Source organism: Akebia trifoliata, chromosome 4, assembly GCF_017979445.1.
Source record: "Akebia trifoliata isolate Shusen 1 chromosome 4, ASM1797944v1, whole genome shotgun sequence".
Classification (NCBI taxonomy): Eukaryota; Viridiplantae; Streptophyta; class Magnoliopsida; order Ranunculales; family Lardizabalaceae; genus Akebia; species Akebia trifoliata.
Genome location: NC_141378.1, coordinates 17,264,907 through 17,285,384, shown reverse-complemented (window position 1 = coordinate 17,285,384; position 20,478 = coordinate 17,264,907). Strand labels below are relative to the sequence as shown.

At 34.1% G+C, this 20,478-nt stretch overlaps 2 protein-coding genes across 4 annotated transcripts; one reads left to right on the top strand and one right to left on the bottom strand.

The window, feature by feature from the left end:
• Positions 1-3,787: 3,787 nt before the first annotated feature.
• Positions 3,788-8,080, top strand: LOC147404216 (RNA polymerase II transcriptional coactivator KIWI-like). 3 transcript variants are annotated; one of them, XM_086440087.1, is made up of 4 exons: positions 3,801-4,126; positions 4,208-4,299; positions 7,617-7,639; positions 7,729-8,080. In XM_086440087.1, exons 1-4 carry the CDS (start codon positions 4,041-4,043, stop codon positions 7,786-7,788), a joined length of 261 nt encoding a protein of 86 aa, XP_086296213.1. In that variant the 5' UTR covers positions 3,801-4,040; the 3' UTR covers positions 7,789-8,080. The 3 variants fall into 3 exon arrangements, with proteins under 3 accessions (XP_086296211.1, XP_086296213.1, XP_086296212.1); XM_086440086.1 differs by having other exon boundaries at positions 3,805-4,126; positions 4,194-4,299; XM_086440085.1 differs by lacking the exons at positions 7,617-7,639; positions 7,729-8,080 and having other exon boundaries at positions 3,788-4,126; positions 4,194-5,274.
• A 394-nt stretch (positions 8,081-8,474) lies between these two features.
• Positions 8,475-10,819, bottom strand: LOC147404215 (Protein kinase superfamily protein). Its single transcript, XM_086440083.1, has one exon. The coding sequence runs from the start codon at positions 10,655-10,657 to the stop codon at positions 8,726-8,728; it is 1,932 nt and encodes a 643-aa protein (XP_086296209.1). The 5' UTR covers positions 10,658-10,819; the 3' UTR covers positions 8,475-8,725.
• Between the last annotated feature and the right edge of the window lie 9,659 nt (positions 10,820-20,478).

The window sequence follows — 20,478 nt, the reverse complement described above, 5'->3', positions numbered from 1 at the left end:
TTTAAAATTGAGTCAGGATTCATGTAGACATATATCTACTCATATATTTACAACGTGTTTTGTCCTAAGAGGGTTAAAAGTTTTGGATTGAACTGATTTTTTATGAGGATGATCGTGGATCCTAACCCTTTAAAATGTCATATTTACTTTTAATCCCAAAGAGTTGGTGAGATGGCCAAGATCACGCCTCGCTTGAGTAAGGTCTTAAGTTCGACTCGCTCACTTATGAGTCACACTTGAGGATTTATCCAAGAAATTACCTATTCGGATCCCCCCTCCCAAAAGTCTTTTTTCTTTGAATGAGATTTTCTATGATGAGTCAAAATAATACTCAAAGTAACACTATGTGCATAGAGAATCATCATTTTCCTCAAGTGTACAACACTTGTATCTTGAGAAAAAAGCATCTATGCTTTCTTTTCACATTCTTTTGTGCTACTTCGAGTGTTATTTCTAGTCACTATAACATTTCTTTTCTTGAATTAGGTTTATAGTCAGTTCTGGATACACTTTGAAAAAATATAACTTTTTTATGTTAAAACGTTAAAAAAATTAACTGAAAAACTTGAATTTTAAACTCTAAAAAAATTAAAACTTAAAAAAAAAAAAAAATTCTTCGTTGCAAAACTCTAAAAAATGGACTTTCTCACAAAACTACTTTCTTCCACAATTATTTTCTATTTCGTAGACAAACTCACTCAAAAAATTCATAGTTGGACTGGATGAATCAATCAAGCTCATAACAAGATCCTGGGATTTTATTTTTATTGTGAAACTTATCATTTTCTCAAAATAATTCTGCCCAAGGCAAAAGAATGAGTTTGAAACTAGAAGTTGTCGAGGGATGATTTGCTCCACTTCTAAGGAAAATGATTGTTATTTTAACAAAATCCCAATTCTATTATCTCATGATTACCCTTGCATCAAAATAGAAAGGGAATCGATTAGTTGCACACCACATATTACCAATTGCACTCCATCAATTAAATTTCCCTTTGCACTTCATTTGGATGATTGCACTCGAAATTTAAATAAACTATTTCACTCATTTGTCTTTTTTGTTTTCCATTCTTCTTCTTCAATCATGTTCACATAAATTATTATTTTTTTGGCTTATTGCAAGTATCCCCACCTTTAAAAAGACTAATCCCACAATCACATACACCGCCCTCCAGAAAGTCCTTCATGCAAATGGTTAAGTTGAGGGTCAATTGAACCTTGGATAAACACTTGATCTTATAATTTATGCTTATATAAATTATTGTTGGTTGAATTATTTTTGTAAGAAATACTTGATTGTTCAACAAGCATGTTTATAATTTACAAGAGTAAAGAAAATGAATTCGTGAGAATAACCCTAAATCTTAATGTTACTAATAATGAAGTACAATTAGTAATTTAAAATAGAGGTTATAAAAAAGACTTATTTTCTTAGGTTAGTGTGCAACCAAATGCTAGTGGAGTGCAACTAGTCCATCCCAACGAGAAGCCAACCCTGTTTTCTGTGGCATATTCAAATTCCAACCAAATGCAATTAAATTTCTGACATATATTTTAAGAAAATCCACTTTCTCATGACCAATATCTTTTTGAAAAAAAAAATGTTTTCTATGCAACCACACCTACCCTTGTGCTTAATTAAGGAGATTTGACTGGCCAAAACATCAAGTTGAATTAGAAATAAAATCAATTAAACATAATTGCACAAGTCAAATTTCTTTAGTTTAATACTAAAAAATGGGATTTTCAGATGTATAATTCAAGGAAAAACTTTTTTTCTTCATGTCCTAGCTTATCAATATATCTGGAATCGATTAGTCGATTATGGGTCGACTATCATAGACAATATTAATCTTCGGTTTGATTCTATGTAATCAGGTCTCTTTTGAATAATTGATGGGTCCTGAAAGAAAAGCCCAATAGTAGATTTATTTTCCTCTTAACTTGTTTATAAAGACATTTAGTAATCTATTAATCAATGAGGTAGTTTAAAGTATATGTGATTTAACTAAAATTTCTAAAAAGAATGTGGAGTATTTTGTTTCTCACCTTATAAAACAATTGATTTGTCTAAGAGATGTTCAACTCATTTTTGATCGCATTAAAAACAAATGTACTTCACTCCCGAGCTAAATAAATACAATACCTTAGTAAATGCAATGATCAAGAAAGAACGAACAACAATAAGGAGATACAAACAAAGTTGTAGGTTGGTCTAAAGCACTTCTTTCTCGGCTTCCGAAACAAAGCCTTTGAAGACAACAAAATGCAATTTATATTTCTTGTTCACTCTCCATTACTTTTCAAAAGTTTGATTTGCATGAAGAACTCACTATCCTTACCCAGCAGGTAACAAGTAGTTGTAGGGTTGGTTCTGGCTCCAAGGATTTCATATACCCTAAATTGAAATAAAAAAGAATTTGATCTGATGTTTTATTTAGATTTTCATTAAGGGAATATGTGAAACGAGTTGAAATTGAACCGTGGACACCCACTAATTAGGAGGGCCCTACTCAAAGCCTTTCTCACGATCGCATCTTGTGACTAACATGGTCGTTGTATTAAAATGATATTGTATATCGAGTGAGCAACACGTTCAATATGACTTGGATAGCAAATATTCATTGAAGTAGAAGAATTTGCCCGAAGTAGAGATAAGTAGGGAATATGCAAGACTTCAGTATCTTTCCAAAAAAGATGAAAAAGTGTTTGTACGAGAAAATGATGATGCCCCCATTAAAATAAAATAAGTCAATGGTTGAGAATAAGTAAACGTTGGGGTGTCAATAGGAAATCCTCTCTTTTTTCTGTTCAGGTTCTATTTGTTAGATTTAGGATTTTATACGAGTCTAATTCTAATTGTCCACAACTGCTCAAATTGTTTGAATGTGTTATAATGCTTTGCAATGTTTAAGTAATAACTTGAACTAAACTTTTTGTAATGTTTAATGGTGTATTTTAAGTTTAATTAGGATGCAACACATAATTTAAAAAATTAGAGTGTAATAATTAAAAGTTGGGGTGTCAATAACAACTCTTTAAAAATATTGTCTGGTCAAGGCTTTCATGGAGAAGGGAGTGGAGATGGCCGTTAACTATGGGCTTTGTTAATGTGTGTCCCAAGCAGGGGCGGAGCTAGTAAGGAGTTGGTGGGGGGCAATTGCCCCACAGAACTTTGAGACACCCCTATATTTTTAGTTAATCACATATCCATTTGTCCCCACTCCTCACCTCTCACCTCTCACCTCATTTGCCCTCATCTCCCTCGAATCATATTTTCCAGCACAAACAATTTTCCCATTATTCAAGTTCTTCAACTATACAACTAATTATAGTTTGCCCCCACTACAAGAAAATCTTAACTCCGCCCCTGGTCCCAAGCATGGTTTTAAAACTCGTTTAAACTTCTCGTCTCGTTCATGAATAAGATCAAGTCATCTCAAACGAGTTTTTTGATAAATTTGAGTCATCTTATTAAACAATGAAAAAAATGAATTGTGATTTTAAATTTCAAACAGTACATATGACTTGTCTATTTGTCTCCTCGACAATCGTACCAAATCGTATTTGACGAGTCATCTCAATCTTGGACGAGATTTAAAATCATGCCCCAATAAATACACTTTAGAAATTGGAAAATGAAGGTATTTCGGTGCAAAATTCAATTTCCAAAAGTGTGTTATTGCACTTTTAAGGGCACATGTTAACATACCAGTGGATCGAAGAAAATGCTATGTGTCAATATTTGGCATAATAAATACACTAGACAGATATTTTGATTAAAACACTATAGGTTCCTCCTTCTGTAAAAAGAAAAGCGGGAAACTTCTCTTCCCTGTTTATAAAGACCTCTTCATCTTCTATTTTAGACGGTAGCTCTTCATCTTCTTCCCTCCTCAACAGAGGATGTGTTGCGTTGACGTGTAGTAGGCTGTAGCTTGCAGTTGTAATGATTTGCTTCCAGGGAATTTTTTTTGTTCCAGAAAAAAGAATAGAAGAGAAGATGTGGAGAAGAGGGAAGAGGAAGGAGTGCGCCAACGATGAAGACTCAGATGGAGGTACTCCAGTCCAGAAAACTGCCAAGAAAGACACATCCAACGACTCTGAAGACATTTATGTTTGCGAGGTCTCTCTCTCTCTCTCTCTCTCTCAATGTGTTTATTTCTCTACCTTTGTTTGTGTGTTTTTTGAAGATTTCGAAGAACAGGAGGGTTAGAGTGAGGAGCTGGCAAGGGAAGACAATGGTGGACATTCGGGAATTTTACGATAAAGATGGAAAGAAAATCCCAGGGAAGAAAGGTATCTCACTCACTCCATCTTTCTCCAACTCTTCATCTTTCTGTTTTTTTTTTTTCCTGCTAATTTATAAATTTGTTAATCTTTTGTAAATGTTTTGATTCTGTTTCTAAACCTAATAATTCGTGGGTTTGGTGAGTTAGATCGAACTATGTGGATTACAGTTTGTGAAATTTTAATGGAGTTTAGATTGATTTGGTTGTTAAGTTCCCGAAGGACGTTTTCAGTTTCCTTGTGTTGCAGTTCAAAATGTTCTCTAATGTGTCAGTTTTATTGCATGTTGGAAGGATTAGGAATTAGGGTTTATGTGTATAATTGTAAGTTTGAAGCTGGACGAATTTTTTTATGTTAGAAATTGGGGTTTTGTTTTTTGGGCTCATTGCCCTGAATGTGCTTTAGAAGATATTTCAAATCTCGGTTTGACATCATGTCTCGTTCATGGACGAGGATGAGTTATCTCGTATGAATCAACTCGTCTCAGATGAGATAAATCATTTAACTCGGCTTACCATTACTTATTTATATATTTACATGAAAATGGTTATAAATTTTTCTACAAAATAAGATAGATTAGAAAATGTTCAGTCATAAATGGCCATCCTGAATTTTAGTCGGGGCACGCATTTTCACAAGGGACGTTTGGTTCGGTTTGGACTATGTCATGATTTGGTTCTGGGTTACGAATATGAAGAATCGATCAATTTGATTTTGTTTTCGAATTAAATTTGTCTAAAATCAAACCCCTATATAATAAATAAATATATATATGAATATAACAATTATTATGAATTATTTTAGAAGTTAGGATATAAATTAGTGATTTTCTTTTATGAATAAACTAATGACTTTTTATTAATAGATTAGTGATTATTGTATGCAATGTTATGTTTATTATATGTTGGTTTTTTTCATTAACAAATATTACTTACAATTTATAGAATATTAGCAATCTGTAAAATCGAATCAAATCAAACTGACTTTAATTAGATTTGGGTTGATTTAGTTCCAATGGAATTTGATTCAGTTCTAGTTCTAATTTAGTGAAATTGACCTATATCGATTCGATTCCAATTTGACCTCAAACCAAATTGAACCAAGTTGCACCCTTACTTTACACGGCCTTTGAAACCATCATCCAAAACTTAAAATTTTCATCTTCTCGTCAGAGATGAATAGTTTTCGATGAAAGTTTCTGATGTCTAACCATAGTCAATGAAGAGAGTACTAGAAATTGTCCTTGGTAGAGCAAGGGAAGGACGAGAGTTGAACGATGGAAAAAAAAACCGTGTGGGTCCCCAATCTGGCCCCACTTAAGGAAAAATACAGTTTCAAAATAAGTGGACGCCCAAGCTAAAATGTTTGGTGCCCATAACACCTTAGATATGGTTGGATTTGAACCAATTCGCTTAGGTACATGAAAGTTAGGGACCGAAACGAGGTACCTTATTTGGCCTTAATTTCTTCACACCCCTTTCACATGTTGATATATTGAGATGCACCCCTAAAATTTTAAATTGATAGAATGCCCCTTTAACCTTGGTCTTTATAAATTGATGAAAAATAACCAAATGCCTTCATCTTTTTTACCATGCTCATCGCTTCAACCCTCAAATTCCATCCTCAGTCTACCCCTACGATTTGGGTTTGTTCTCAAGTGGCAAACCACAAACTTTGAACCCAAATTCGAACTAAGCAAACCCACGAATCAGGTAACATAGCCTTAGATAATAATTATTTAAATTCTGAAAATATAATTATTTTTACTAAAATATATAAAATCCTGGATGACTCAGGCGAGAATTGAAAGCATGGTTCTGAATGGAGAAAGAAGAATGAGCTTCCTTTTTTCCGTTTGTGTGGATTGTTTGAAAAAGAAAAATGAAAAAATAAAGAAAGAGAGCAAATTGGCAAATTTCTGATAGGGCTTTGATCATGATGCTGATGTATTTAATAGAAAGCTTGAAAGAGATTGGGTCTATTTAAGTTTCAATATCTATGATGTTGAAGAATCACTTTGTCAAGTTTTGGACAATCATGATTTGGATCATCCCTTTCAACTTGGGTTCAACAAGGACGAGCCATGATTTACCTTTAACTCTTGAATCACACGGAAAATGAATCAAAATCATAGGACTGGGTTGAAACATTTGTGAGTAATGCTAAGCATCATTATCAAAGTATTACTGATTTGATTGGATCATTGAGGGCTTTATGGGCCAAGTGTTGGGTGATCAAGAAGCACCATGTTAATATATTGTGCCAAGTGTAGACGAGGATGTTGTGTGGAAAGACAGAAGTAGAAATGGATGCATTTGGGAAACAGTGGAAGTAGCTCTAATAAGCAATACACTAAGAGAACATTGACTGAGATGGTTTGAACATGTGGAATGAATGTTGATTAAATCCCTTGACAGAATAAATGTTCTAGTTGAAAGTCTTAAAGGGGTGAGAGAAAGACACAACAGAATTCATATAGAGACAAGGAAAGCAAATATGAACTCGCACACAATAACAAACATAGCCACCAAGTCGAGATCCGGGAATAAGTTGACAAGGGAAAATTTTCGTAAAATCGGGTTAGACTTAAATCTACGTAATTGTTCATACTAGGCAGCGGTCTCATATTATATCACCAACTTTCATATTAAAACTCAATAATAAATCAGCAAACCTCCATATAGATATCATCCTTGCATCCACAACAACTAGCCACATGTCCACGACACATTCAGGGTTTATATTATTTAAAATGTAAAAATATTCAATGCCATCCTCATTATCTAATACTTCATCAGTAAAATGGTTATCATGATCTTCTCTTACTAATGCTTCAATTTCATCTTTCATTTTAATTCGATTTAATCGAAAAGTTTGTGATTTAATCATGAAGTTCGTAAGAGCCGGGATTTATTGACAAAGTCATGATTAAATCAGTGAAGGAAAGAGTCACGATTTAATCATCACTTTTTCAATAAGTCGGAGAATTTTGTGACTATGATGACAAAAGGCTTGGCTTTGGACAACAAAATTAAGACAGGCCAGGAACTAAGACTGCGACTATTATTGGGATCCACATGCATCTCGTTCTGGCATGACATTCTGATCTTTTTTCTCCATATCTTTATTTGCATCATTAGTTCAAGTGGAGCAATTTCAAGAATTCAGTAAACTTGTTTTTCAATTTTTTTTTTTTCTTTTTTTGCCCCACAGTGTTGAACTGCCAACATTCTCTACTACACCATACTAATGAGCTAGATGTTTTGAGCTTTGATATGGTTTAATTTGTTGTGTACTCAGAATTATGTTGTTCTTTCTTTCAGGTATCTCACTAAGCATGGATCAGGTATGTGTCTTTCACCATATTTTTTTGGATTTCCTTCTTGAGTGTTCTTAACATTTTATTCACTTAATCAAATATTTTTTCTTTTGAAGTGGAATATACTTCGGGATCACGTGGATGAAATCGACAAGGCAGTGGCCGAGAATCCTTAGGTTGTTGCAGAAGTTATGCCATATTGCCATTGCCTTGTGAATGTAGCATTTTTTTTTATGCAGATGGTATAGCAACTAGAGTAGTTAAAAGTAAACCCACTAACTAATGCATATTTTTGTTGTTGGATATCTAGAACTTTGCTTTAAAAGTCTGGTTTAGTGAGAAATATATCATCTATGTTTGTTAGAGTTTCACCTTTTGATGTATTGACATGTATCCAATACAGATTTGATATTATGCGCACTTTCATTGTTGTATTAAGGATTTATGTTAATTTTGATTAAGGCCCTATTTGGTTTTCTTTCCCTTTGCATCACTTCTATACGAATGGCGATCGCCAACATTGTTTGATTGTTTCATAATGGTGTCCAGGAAGTGTTTTTTGGGTGTCTTGAAGTGCTTCCACAACTGTGGGATATGTAGAGAGTAAGACTGGATGAAAGAGAAAGTCCTAGAATAAAATTAGAGCATTTTCACTTTAACTACAATAATGGAGAACTATACCAAAATAATGGAAGTTAATCGAACCTTAAAAATGACTTGTTTGAGTAAAAATGGGTAGGGGTTCTTACCTCAGCCCAACTGTTTTCTTCTATAAACCTCAAAGAAAGGTTTGAAGAATTCTTCAATATTGTTTTACTCTCTCTTCCACACTGCAGCACTCCCAAGTAATTTTTCAAAAAAGTTAACATAAACTAACCAACCTTTGTCAAGGAAGAAAGTATAATATATACAGTAAGTTAAACCCAAAGATTAAACAAAAGGACTAGAAAATAGAAGATTACAGTGGAACTATATTTTGTGTGTAGTACAGATTGCAACTTATGTACTCTTTCATTCAGACTGTCATCCTTGAACATTTGAGATCGATCGTAGGCCATGACGAAGATGAACCCATCGAAGTAATTATGAATCATACTGCTTCTCTTCTCTTGATCACCTTAGCATTTCTCCTGTATTTAGTTGAGGACCACTTAAGAACGGTGATATAGTGAAAGTATCTCCTTCACTACAAAATGATCGGTGGCCAAGAGGCAACGGCCTATCAGGTATGGTAGGAACTTCAATGTCTCCTTCCAACATCTTCAGCGCATTTAAAATTGTGGGTCTCAATGCCACCATTACATGAGCACACAAGATCCCGACCAATACGAATCTCTCCATTATACTCCGTGGGTTGGATATTGGATTAGTAGGATCACCATTTTTAACCAATGTTTCATCCAAAACCTCATCGATGCGTCCTGTTTTAACAAGTGTCCAAGCCCAATCAGTAATAAGGACCGCTTGTGTTGGTCCTGGGGAGGACAAATCGAGCGCTCTCCTTCCGCTCATTATCTCTAGAATTACAACTCCAAAGCTATAAACGTCGCTCTTCTCCGTAAGTTGTCCGTAAAGGGCATACTCTGGTGCCAAGTAGCCATGTGTACCGGCAACTCTTGTAGTGAGATGTGATTGCCCTTCTCTACTCTGCTTAGCCAACCCAAAATCCGCCACCCTTGCCTTCATTTCTGAATCCAAGAGTATGTTTGTCGCCTTTATATCTCTATGATAAATCGCGGGTTTCACTCCATAGTGAAGATAAACAAGCCCCTTCGCAACATCCAAGATTACACTCTTTCGTTGAGGCCAACTCAATGGGTTTGTGTTATTGCCACCACGACTACTACCCGAGAAGAATAAGTGGTCGTCGAGGTTCCCATTAGGCATGTAATCATACACAAGATACCTATTCTCTTCATCTTCTTCGGCGACGCAACAACCTCTTAATGGGACTAGATTCCTATGTTTCAAATTACTAATAATTTCAACTTCATTGCAAAACTCCTTGTTTCCTTGAAAATCAGATTCAATCATCCTCTTCACAGCAACATGAGTTCCATCTGAGAGAATTCCCTTATAAACAACTCCAAACCCACCACGCCCGATAAAGTTTCTCTGTGAAAAATTATCTGTTGCCTTCTGAATCTCCTCGAATTGAAACCATATCGACCCAGTATTGGGTCGTAAACGAGGCTTAGAATTGCTCTGTTCTTCCAAATCCAAAACTCCTTCACTTAATTTCTTCTTTCGAAGTCGAACCCACCAAAGATACAAACCCAATAAGCAAGACATAATTACAACAGCTACACCAACACCAGTTCCGGTGAATATAAGAGTAGATTGGGTTTTATTCTTGGAATTAGATTTTGATTCAATTGGTAACCCAAGTATACAAGCAGCAGTACTAATACTCTCAGGTCCCAAATCACTAGCTACACCGGCAGCGTAGAGAACTGTGAAATAAAAGCAATCTTTAGCATGAGATGTATTACCATCAATTGAAATCAATTTGGATTGAACTTGTAAACCAGCAGCTAAACAGGCGTCGCAGGAAGTCGGATCTGAGAGGTCGGGTCTACAGGATGAATCGAGCGAAGTCGAGGGTCCGAGCTTTTGAACCCAATCTTGTTTTGTTTGGATACCTGCACAGAGTTGGGGACTGGTGACAAAGCGATCTAGATTGCCAAAGCAGATTGAGGATATATTTGAAGGGAGAGAAAGGGAATTTAGTTTGGATTGGAAATCAGAAACACAAGAAGTTGAAGTAGGGAGGTCAGGGAGTTGGAAGAGAGATGTGGCTTTCAAGTGGTGGGAGAGAGAGATGCCGAAGAGGCTGAGAAGGGCTTGACAGCAAGGTTGGGTAGGGGGATTTGTATGATGGGTTTGGCAAATTGATGCGTTCCATGGGATTGTATGAACATAGCCAAAATCCATGGGACATGAAGAGATGTTTGTGGTGGCTGAAAATGAGACTGATATCATGGATACAAAGGAGAGAAAAACAATTAACAAAGTACCCATCTTTTCTTTTTCTTTGGGTTTCATCTGGTTTTGTTTTTCACAAAGAACCCAATCTCTCTTCACGTGTCTAATCTCAAATAGACACAAAGAAGAAAGAACCCATTACCCATCTCTCTCTCTCTCTCTCTCTCACTGTATCTATTTTTCATCTGGTTTGACTTTAACCCTTCTTTCCTCCTCTAAATCTGGTCTGCTGTAGCTGTAATTTTAGAGGGAGAGTGACTGATGTGTCGTTTCTACGGTTGCCAAAAAAGAAAATATTTTACTCTTTTGGGTTTGGATTCTGTACATTAGGGAGTAAGATGAGCTTTAAATTTGTTATAAAAAAAATCAGTTAATTTTACTCTTTGATAAGAATAAGTTCTAATCATGGAGCATGTGCCAATTAATTTAGTTAGTAAAGTATTTGGGTGATGATACTGGGAATCTGAGTTTACTTTGTGTCAGCGTCAGTCATTGAATTCATTAAAAATAAATTTACCATTATAATAAAATAAAAAAATTTAATTATGGATTTTATAAGGAATTCTATTGGGATTTTATTTGATCTCTAGCATCAAAATCCAATTCTATTGAGTCTAAATTTGATCAAATCCGATTTGATATGGGATATGCAGAGGTTCAGAGTATTGCACCCACTTTTTGTTTGCCCGTTTCACCTCCTTAAATGTTATTTTCTAATAACTAGTGATCGTAACGTAACTTTAAAAAAGACTAATTTTTTGTTTGATAAGAAGATATAAATTTTTTTAATGAAGCTCGATAGGATCTTATTAAATTTAACTAAAAAGACTCGTTAGAAAGCTACCAATTGAGACATTGTACTAATCTATTAAATTCTTTTAAGTAGATTCAGTAGAATTCAATCAAATCTATGTTGAATAATTTGATATTAATTTATCGATCGAATGAAGTTTTATTTGATTTTTTATTTTTATTATTTTATTGTCAAAATTTTATAATGATTCCTAAATGAGGAGTTGAGATTTTCATGATCATTGCTAACTCATTTTGCAAATTCTAAGGGTATTATTTCTTGTATCAAAGTATTCTAGTTAAAACTTACGGAAGAAGAAGGGGAGGAGAAATGAGATTTTGTTGGGATTGTGTGGGTGTGTGTGTCAGTAAAACAAAAGTAATAAGTGGTTGAGACAAGAAAAAAAGTGAACACAAATAACGTGCCCCATATGCAAAATATAAATAAAATAAACTATATGTTTCATATAATTTATCATATTTTATGAGAATGGGGCTCACCCGATCGGGTCAAACATCATAGAAAAACAAGAGAGGGGAAATCTAAAGAGATGAGGAATTACCCCCACAATTATAATATGATCATACTTTAAATAATATGTCAAGTGGACGTTATTAGATTATAAAATCACGTCAAATGGAAAATTGCTATTATTAAAAGTTATTTGATCACACACCAATTTTATAATTTTTAATAGTTCCTTCAAGTTATGGTGAAACTTAGGGATATTTTGGTGTTTTTAAATTGATAACATATCCTTTGATTTCTGTCTTTTGTGAGGGATTGATGTAAAATGAATGAACTTCCCCCACCTTCAACCTTCTCCAAATATCCATTATCTTCAATTTTTGAGATAAAATTTTACTTTTTCTTCAATCTAAAGATTTGAGAGAAAATTACTATTTCATGAATTGAATATGATGTCATTCCGATTCTGACTCATTATTTATTTTTATTCTCAAAACATTAAGTACCAGATCGTAGGTTTTTCAAAGTGATAGTCTCATTGATGTAAAATAGTGAAGTTATCATTTTGAAAAAAACATATCAGTAAGATCGTCACTTTGAAAAATTTGCAATCTCACACTACATGTTTTGGAAATTAAAATGAATAGTGAGCTAAAATTGGAATTTCATCAAAAGTTGATCATATTTTGAGAAATTTCTCAAGATTCTATGTCTTTCCACCATTAAACCTCAAGAACAAGATTAGGTTTTTGTATAGATTGAAGACGCTAGGCTTTTGGAAAGAAAAAAAAAATCGACTTTTACCAAGAGATTGAAAACAAAATTGAAAAATGTAATTAGATTAAAAATAATAAATGTCTTAGATATTGAAAACAATCGGATTTCAAGAATAAAAAAATCAAGGGTTTCTCTAATCGAGGTTGAAGAGGGTGTTTTGATCATTGTATGTCAGTCTCTCACTCAAGATTGAGATCAAGGGTTATATCAATTTGAAACACAAGGATGCATCTCTAATTTTAACAAAAACCTAGAGACCACCTGTTTGGATACAACATAATTCTTTATTTTAAAATTTTGAAAAGTGAAAAAGTTTGTGAGTTAAATTTTAAAAATTACTTTAAAAAATAAAAAGTAAAAAATCTAAACTTTCTAAAATGTAATCAGAAATTACCTTCTACTTTAAAAAAAAAATTCTCAAAAAATTATCATTTTCATAGTTATTTTCTACTTTCTATTTTCCAAAAGGGAACTTAGAATTAATCTTTAAGGTTTGGGTTCTTGTTAGTGGTGTGCAATTGTAATATATTGGAGTGGTAATATAACATTCCGATCTAAATGAGACCGCATTTGTTTAGGTTTACAAATAGAATGCCAATTGGAGGATGAAGTTGGAAAGAGTTTGATGGGTGCTTTTTAGCACTAAGGTTTGAGTAATTTTGGGATTAGTGACCTAGGAAAAAATTACTTGGCTTCTCAAGTTTTTTTTTTGGTTATGTCCTTTTAGTTAGAAAAGGAAAAATTGCTTAAAGGACCTTGGTAGAGGGATTTTTATCTAAATAATTCATAAGTTTTGGGTGGTAACTTGATAGTTCATTTAATTAATTTTTATTTCTTAACGGTCCCTCAATATTGGTGAACTCACCGTTTTTTATTTATCGTTGAACTCACCACTTTTTTTAGTCGAGTACTCGAGTTCACCACTTTTTTTAGTCGAGTACTCGAGTTCACCACTTTTTATTTATTGTCGAACTTGATGATAAAAAGTAGTGAACTCAACACTTGTAAAACTCATTCATTTTTTATTTTCAAATTTTTTTGACTAAAATATTTGGAAAGATCATTAAAAATTCGAGATAGTGACTTATTTAGATGATTTCAAATTAAAAGAACCATTTTTTATCGATTTTCATTAAAAAATGAAAAATAAATAAATAAATAAAAATCTTAATTTTTTACATGTCTTTAAAATATTTGAAAAAACCTTTGAAAATGACTTCTTCTTTCTTCTTAAATCTTTTCAACATAATGCAATCTTCGAAATTTGATTAAGATGCCAAAAATTCATTTTATTTTATTTTATTATGAAAATAGTGGGTTCGAATGCTTATGACGATGGTGAAAAATATGGGAAATGAGGTTCACTGACTGATTATAAATAATTTTTTTACCAAATGAACTATTAAGAGAAGTCTTAAAGTTTAGGAATTATTTACAAAAAACTCTCTCTTCCAGGGTCCTTTAAGTAATTTTTCCTAACAAAAATAGCCAAATAAACACTTATCCCATGATATTGTGGGAAATGGTGGGGAGGAGTTGGAGTTACCTAATCAACTCCTTGGAGTACAGGATCAGGGATCCTCTCTCTATTGCTCGACAAATGACAAGTGGCCGCAGGCGCGTAGAGGACATACCAACTTTTACTAATACCATACCAAAGAATTGCACACAGTTGGCGTAGCGTTAGGAAAAGTTGATGTGGCAATAGTAACTCTCTAATAAAATACCGAGAAAACAGGAACGCAGATCTTCTAATATTTTTCCACGTGTCGTATAAAAAGTAAATCTGGAGTTGGATGGCTGACTGACTGTTGGGGTAGGGTATCTGCTGTCACTGACTCGCTTGAATGTTATTCTATGTTCTCCGAGGCGGCACGGCAAGTGGACCAAGGATTGCCTATGGATCGGATCAGTTCTGATCCGATAAGTTCGGATCTCGATCAAATATATAGGCTCTAATAAAGATCCGATTCAGTAAGAATCCAATTTTATAACTGGTTGGGTCTTAATATTAGAAACTTAATCCAACAAGGTTGTGATATGATTCTTATTGGATCAATTATGCTTGGGTCGATCCTTATTGATTTGGTCCATACGGGAGTCCTAAGTTGACCCATTATCCAACAAATAGGGCCAACCTAAGAATATCCGGGATGGTTGTAAGGAGGACACTAATCTAAGTTTTCATACATTTTTCTTGGAGAAGGAACATAAGATATTAGTGAAAAATACCTATTTTTACTCATAAATTTAGAGAGAGATTCTATTGGCACACCAACTTTTATTAACAGCACACAAATCCTTTTCAATTTAAAGATTGTCTACATGGAATGGAGTGTTATAAGTAAAAGTTGATGTGTTAATAAAAGCTCTCTAACTTTAATGACCCATTGATCAATCTTAACTAACTTAAAAAAATAATAAATAAAATAACATAATTGATAATATCAGTCGATTGAATCTAAAGAATTTTTTGCTATAAAACATGTAGATGATGCAAATTGAATGGGTTCACATGTGTGTCACGTGGATTGATCATATGTGAGGTGGAAAGCGCAATCAAATGGAAAAGGGACAATTATATCATTTCTTATATTTTTTTGTGCCTAAAAATAAGACATTAGGACAACAAAGAAGATACTTTATTTTTTGTTTTGTTTTCTCTCTGACAAGGGGATTCCCCTCTTTCTCTCTCATGTAATGTGGATATTGTAATAATTTCAAGAATGACAGAACGACTCTTTGAATTTCGAGGGACATAGTCCAGATTTTAGATGAACCCCATGAACAAATCTTTGTATTAAATTCTCTTTCCCTCTCTTCTCCTTCTAAACACTTACTACATCACATTCAAATTATAGTCAAGGCGTCACTCACCTAAGGCGTCACGAACACCAAACAATCATGAAACATAATTTAGACAATGATGGGACTAACCTAAATGCCACTCGGTATATGACGTGTGTAAAGACCTTATCTTTCGTGTACATAACTAAATTTGGGCGCGCGCGCGCGCGCACACACACATATATATATATATACACTCATAGATAATTAATTTTTTTCCAAATCCTTGATAAAAAATTTCAAATATAATATTTAGAAATCACTTATCAAATTGATTTGTCTGAAATATTTCAAAGGTAAGTTACCATATCATGCCATGAAATCATCTTATTTATTAAGAGAGCACACATTCCAAACTATTTACCAGTTGATGGTAAAGTGATTTTATTAAATAAGTTATTTTTTAGTGGTTAAAAAGGCTATAGAATATGGTAAAGTATCAATTTTGCCCCTACTGCAAGTACACAGGTTTCTTTTAACAATAACAATAAAAATCATCATTTGACAATTATTTTAAAACTAGAGTGTCCCCGAAATTTTGAGATCTCTTGCTCACAAGTTGATAGATTTCCCTATTTTCACATTTGAGTGTCCTCTGGTCGTGTGCTCAAAATTGGGTGGTCACCTGATTAACCTTATTGCATATTGGAAAACTTCAATGGGTCGAGGTGTGCAAGTGTAGGAATTATTTTGGGACATGGGATAGCTTGTATTAAAAAAAAAATGGCCTGAATATTCATGGGTTCAATGAGTTAGATTCATCAGTAAAATTATCCTCATTTTAACACGCAATACCCCTTCGTGACAAATACATTAAGTTTCTCTAACAATCAAAGTCAATCATTGATTAGGAAAACAATGTTCTTGTTTGAATCTTGTAGAATGTATCCTTTGAAATAAATAAAAAAATGGCACGTGTTTTGTAACGAGGAGTGTTCTTCAAAGGACTCTTCATTTTCAAGGAAATATGCATTTCTCGAGAAAATGATCGGGAGAAAATGAATTTCGCTATTTGTTGCACCCAGGAAAACGCTGGAAATAGATTTTGGTTTTAATTGTGGGTGGGATTAGTCATGAGATATTTACATTTGGAGGTGGGAAAATCATTTTTCAAAGGGTAGGAATTTTTCTTTCCAACCAGAATGAATATTCGTTTTAACAAGAATATAAATTTTAGGGAAAATACGAAATCATACACCGATAAATCTCAAATTTTTTTTGGGAAAATTATTTTTCCATCAATTTTCCGTGAGAATACATACAGTCCCTAGAATTATTGATATTGACCATTGTGTTTGGACGTTCTTAATAAATTGTCTCTAGGTTTGAAATCTTCATTCTAAACAATAAGAAATTTGTTTAGCTTTGTTGACTTGGATGCATGTCTCCTTAAGAACTATCGTATTCATCTACCAACCACCAATTAAAAATATTTAGTTGTTCAAAAAAGTTGAAAAAATATGAAAAATTAGGTAACATGCATGGAGAGTTTGGACCAAGGTCCTCAGTTAGACTATGGGGGTATACCAATCACCTTGACAATTTAGGATTTCATGATTTAGATTAGGTATAAAATAATTTAATTTTTTTTATCTGATTAAAATCTTTCGTAATGGATAACCACAAAACCCCAAATCTAAAATTGCATTGGTCAATGATGAATTTTTTTTTTCTTTCAGATTTCCTTAAATTTTGAGCGCTACATCTACATGGTACCCGGTTATGTTTTTGGGTGCCACATGAATGTATGATCTATATGTAGACACCTCAATTTGAACGGGCCACTTCTCGAAAAGGCCCAAAAATACAGATTTTCCAAATAAATGTGTCAACGGGCCCAAGTCGTTGAAAAATAACATTTTGACCAAACCGAGGCCCCTAAGACCTCTCAATGGTTTAGGAGGCCACCAAAAGGACTCGGCCAACCTTACGCTTTCCCAACATTCACCGCTCCGCTTCCAAAATAAAAAACGTCAAATTTTCGATAAATTTCACCAACGGGCCTAAAAGCCCGATTCGCCAACACGTGGCATTTTTGATCAAATTAATGATTGTAAAAATCTAAAAAAATTTTAAAATTAAAAAGTTGAGACTTGAGATGTCTTCCCCTCCTCTACTATCACCGCTCCGCCTCCGTATTCGTAAAAACCATTTCTAAAACCCAAGCCCAACACTACAAAACCCACAAATCATTAACCATATCCAATTCATTATCCAACCCACAACCCTAACCCATAAACCACAACCCACATCAACCAATCACTCTTTTATCATCAAAAGATGACACATGTCATCACCCCATCTCACCTCCCTCACCCAACTACCTACCCCATTAATTTGCTTTAAATCCCATCTACCCACACATCAACCCATCACCTTTTCTCTCAAATCAAACACATCTACCCACACCCCTAATCTATACCTCCCCTAATCTACCCTCATCATTCCCTACAAAACCTACATCTACAACCTAAACCTACACCATCCTCTCAAGTCAAACACTCAACCTCTCCCATCAACATATCCCAACCCTTCATCTCCACCCACCTTAACACATGGCATCATCTCCTTCATCCTCCCAAAATATCATCAACCACCTCTTTAAATCCTCCATTCTCTTAAACCAAACACCATTTAATCTCAACCACCATCTTAAACTTACCTCACCAAACACTCCACCCAAATGGGTTGGGTAGGATCCAAACCATTTGGGTCAAAACTCACCCATTTAACCCCCCTTACCTAAATACCCTCCAATCTCCTCTAAATTACACCCACTTCTCTCTCAAACTCATAACCATTCTACCCATTTTCTTCACTTCACCCCATTATATCCCTAAAATAACTCCTAAACATCTATAAATACCCTCATCCTCTTCCCAAAAAAGGCCCCCAACTTCTCATTACAAAACTTCTCCCCAACACTCTTTCTACTAACAACCATCACCAATTCTCACCAAGTTTACCAACTCTCTCTCACAAATCCTCTACAAGTCTCACTAAAACAAAAGAAATCCCTACTCTCTCTAATCACCTCTTCCCCTTCTCATACTCCTATATTATACTAAGGACTCAAGAAGACTCAAGCAATAAGAAGAAAAGAAGAAACAAGATACAAGGTGGGTTTGAAGCACACCCCCCTCTCTTTCTCTAACCTTCTACTCTTTCCCTCTTCTAACACCCCCTTCTTCTATTTTATTTTACCCCTTTTGATGATTGGGCCCCAAGGCTAAGGTTCATATGGGTCATTTCCATTAATGAAATGACCCTATGATCAAGCCGAAAATGAATCCCTGCTTAGGGAACATATGCACCCACGTGGCACATTTTTTTCACCTTCTTTTAAAAATAAAAAATGATCGAGTTATTTGAGGTTACCGCCACGTGGCGGGGAGGAAAGGGTGCCTAACACCTTCCCTTTTCTCCAACCGAGCCGCTTACCCAAATCTCGAGGTTTGACTACCCCTTTATCCATCGTGAGTCACTAAAATGCCAAAATGTCACTTTTTTTCAAAAATGCACATCGGGTGACCATTCACACCCACTTACAATATGAATGGTGGCGACTCCAAATCATTGTAGATGTAGTCATCATAATGACGAAATCTCGCGTCTACACTATATAGATAGGTGGTTGTTCGGTTCATATTTGTGTATGAGGTATGATCGGGGATAACTATTTGATACAATATTTTCTACAACACCGCTTGGATGCCAACCATTTTTTCTATGCATGTCTTTTACGATACCATCGGATGTCATTAATCTTGTAAAATGGACAACATCTAGGTGTTGTCTCCAGTCGGATTCAATCATATAGACTTGATTCATTTGTTATCAGATCAGTTTTGGATCCAAATATACAGATCCGACAGAAACACTTATCCAATAAAAATATTGGATCGGTTCCAAGTTTGATCCATTTATTATTAATATTGGTAATATATATAACTTGTAATGGTTAGGCCAAACCAAATAAAAGAACACTCATGTCCAAACCCAACGCTCAATTATTGGAGCCTATTCATTGGCCACTCCGAACTCAAATTTTGAGTTTTTAACATATTTTCTTATATTCACATTTAAATCTTCTTTACTATTATAATGTAAGAAGGCGAAATAGATGTGGTTTGACACTAACTTTCTGATCCCATGGATGACCCCACCTTTTCATTTAAACTTAATATAATCAAGATTATTTTGGTAAAAAATCAAGAAAATTGCCACACTTGAGAGAATTACGTTGTTTATTTTTCAAAGGTACAAAAGTATGTTGTTTACTGTGTTATTCACAAATCCTTTAATCAATACTTCAATCACATATAAGCCATTTCGATACATGTGCATTTGCACATACCATCTTTTAGTATAGTTATAAGAGAGACATTTTCCATACTTTGTAAGATTTTAAGCCTTACTAAGGATCGTTTTGCTCAAATGAGTTACCACACTAGTAATTCAACATCATAACCCTCTAGATTTCATTGAAAAACTCATATATAAAAAGAATTCTTTTGGATTTGATCCAAGGTTTAGAAAATAGATGGCTACCAAACTTCCACTTAATTCAAAATTTTAAAATTAAAATCCGACAATAAAAAATAACTTTTTTTTTTGAAGTTCATAAAATTTTTGTTCTCTGCATCCTTGAAGCATGAATCATGATTTTTGATGTCATAAGGTGAGCCCAAGGATGCTAAACCCTTAATAAATAAGGTTAAAGTTATAACATGTTATGCTTAGCAAAAAAAAATTATATTTTATTATAATTAAAATTAGGAAAAATTATTTGAAGGACCATTGCGGAGGAGTTTATTTCTAGATAATCCCTGAGTTTTGGGCGATATCTTGTTAGGCCATTCAATATTTTTTTTTTCTTTATGGTCCTTGAACTCTTATATCTTTATACAATGGTTTTGAACCCAAATTACTCCTTTTCTTTCACATATTTTTCACGTAGTTGGGTTTTCCAACAATGATTGCGATTATTTCAGAC

What these genes read in the sequence shown, in the direction of transcription:
- LOC147404215 (XM_086440083.1), bottom strand. Translation starts at nt 10,657, where the DNA reads ATGAAACCCAAAGAAAAAGAAAAGATGGGTACTTTGTTAATTGTTTTT.
- LOC147404216 (XM_086440085.1), top strand. Translation starts at nt 3,950, where the DNA reads ATGATTTGCTTCCAGGGAATTTTTTTTGTTCCAGAAAAAAGAATAGAA. An exon ending in AAGACATTTATGTTTGCGAG is followed by an intron (nt 4,127 to 4,193) that starts GTCTCTCTCTCT and finishes TGTTTTTTGAAG; the next exon opens with ATTTCGAAGAACAGGAGGGT.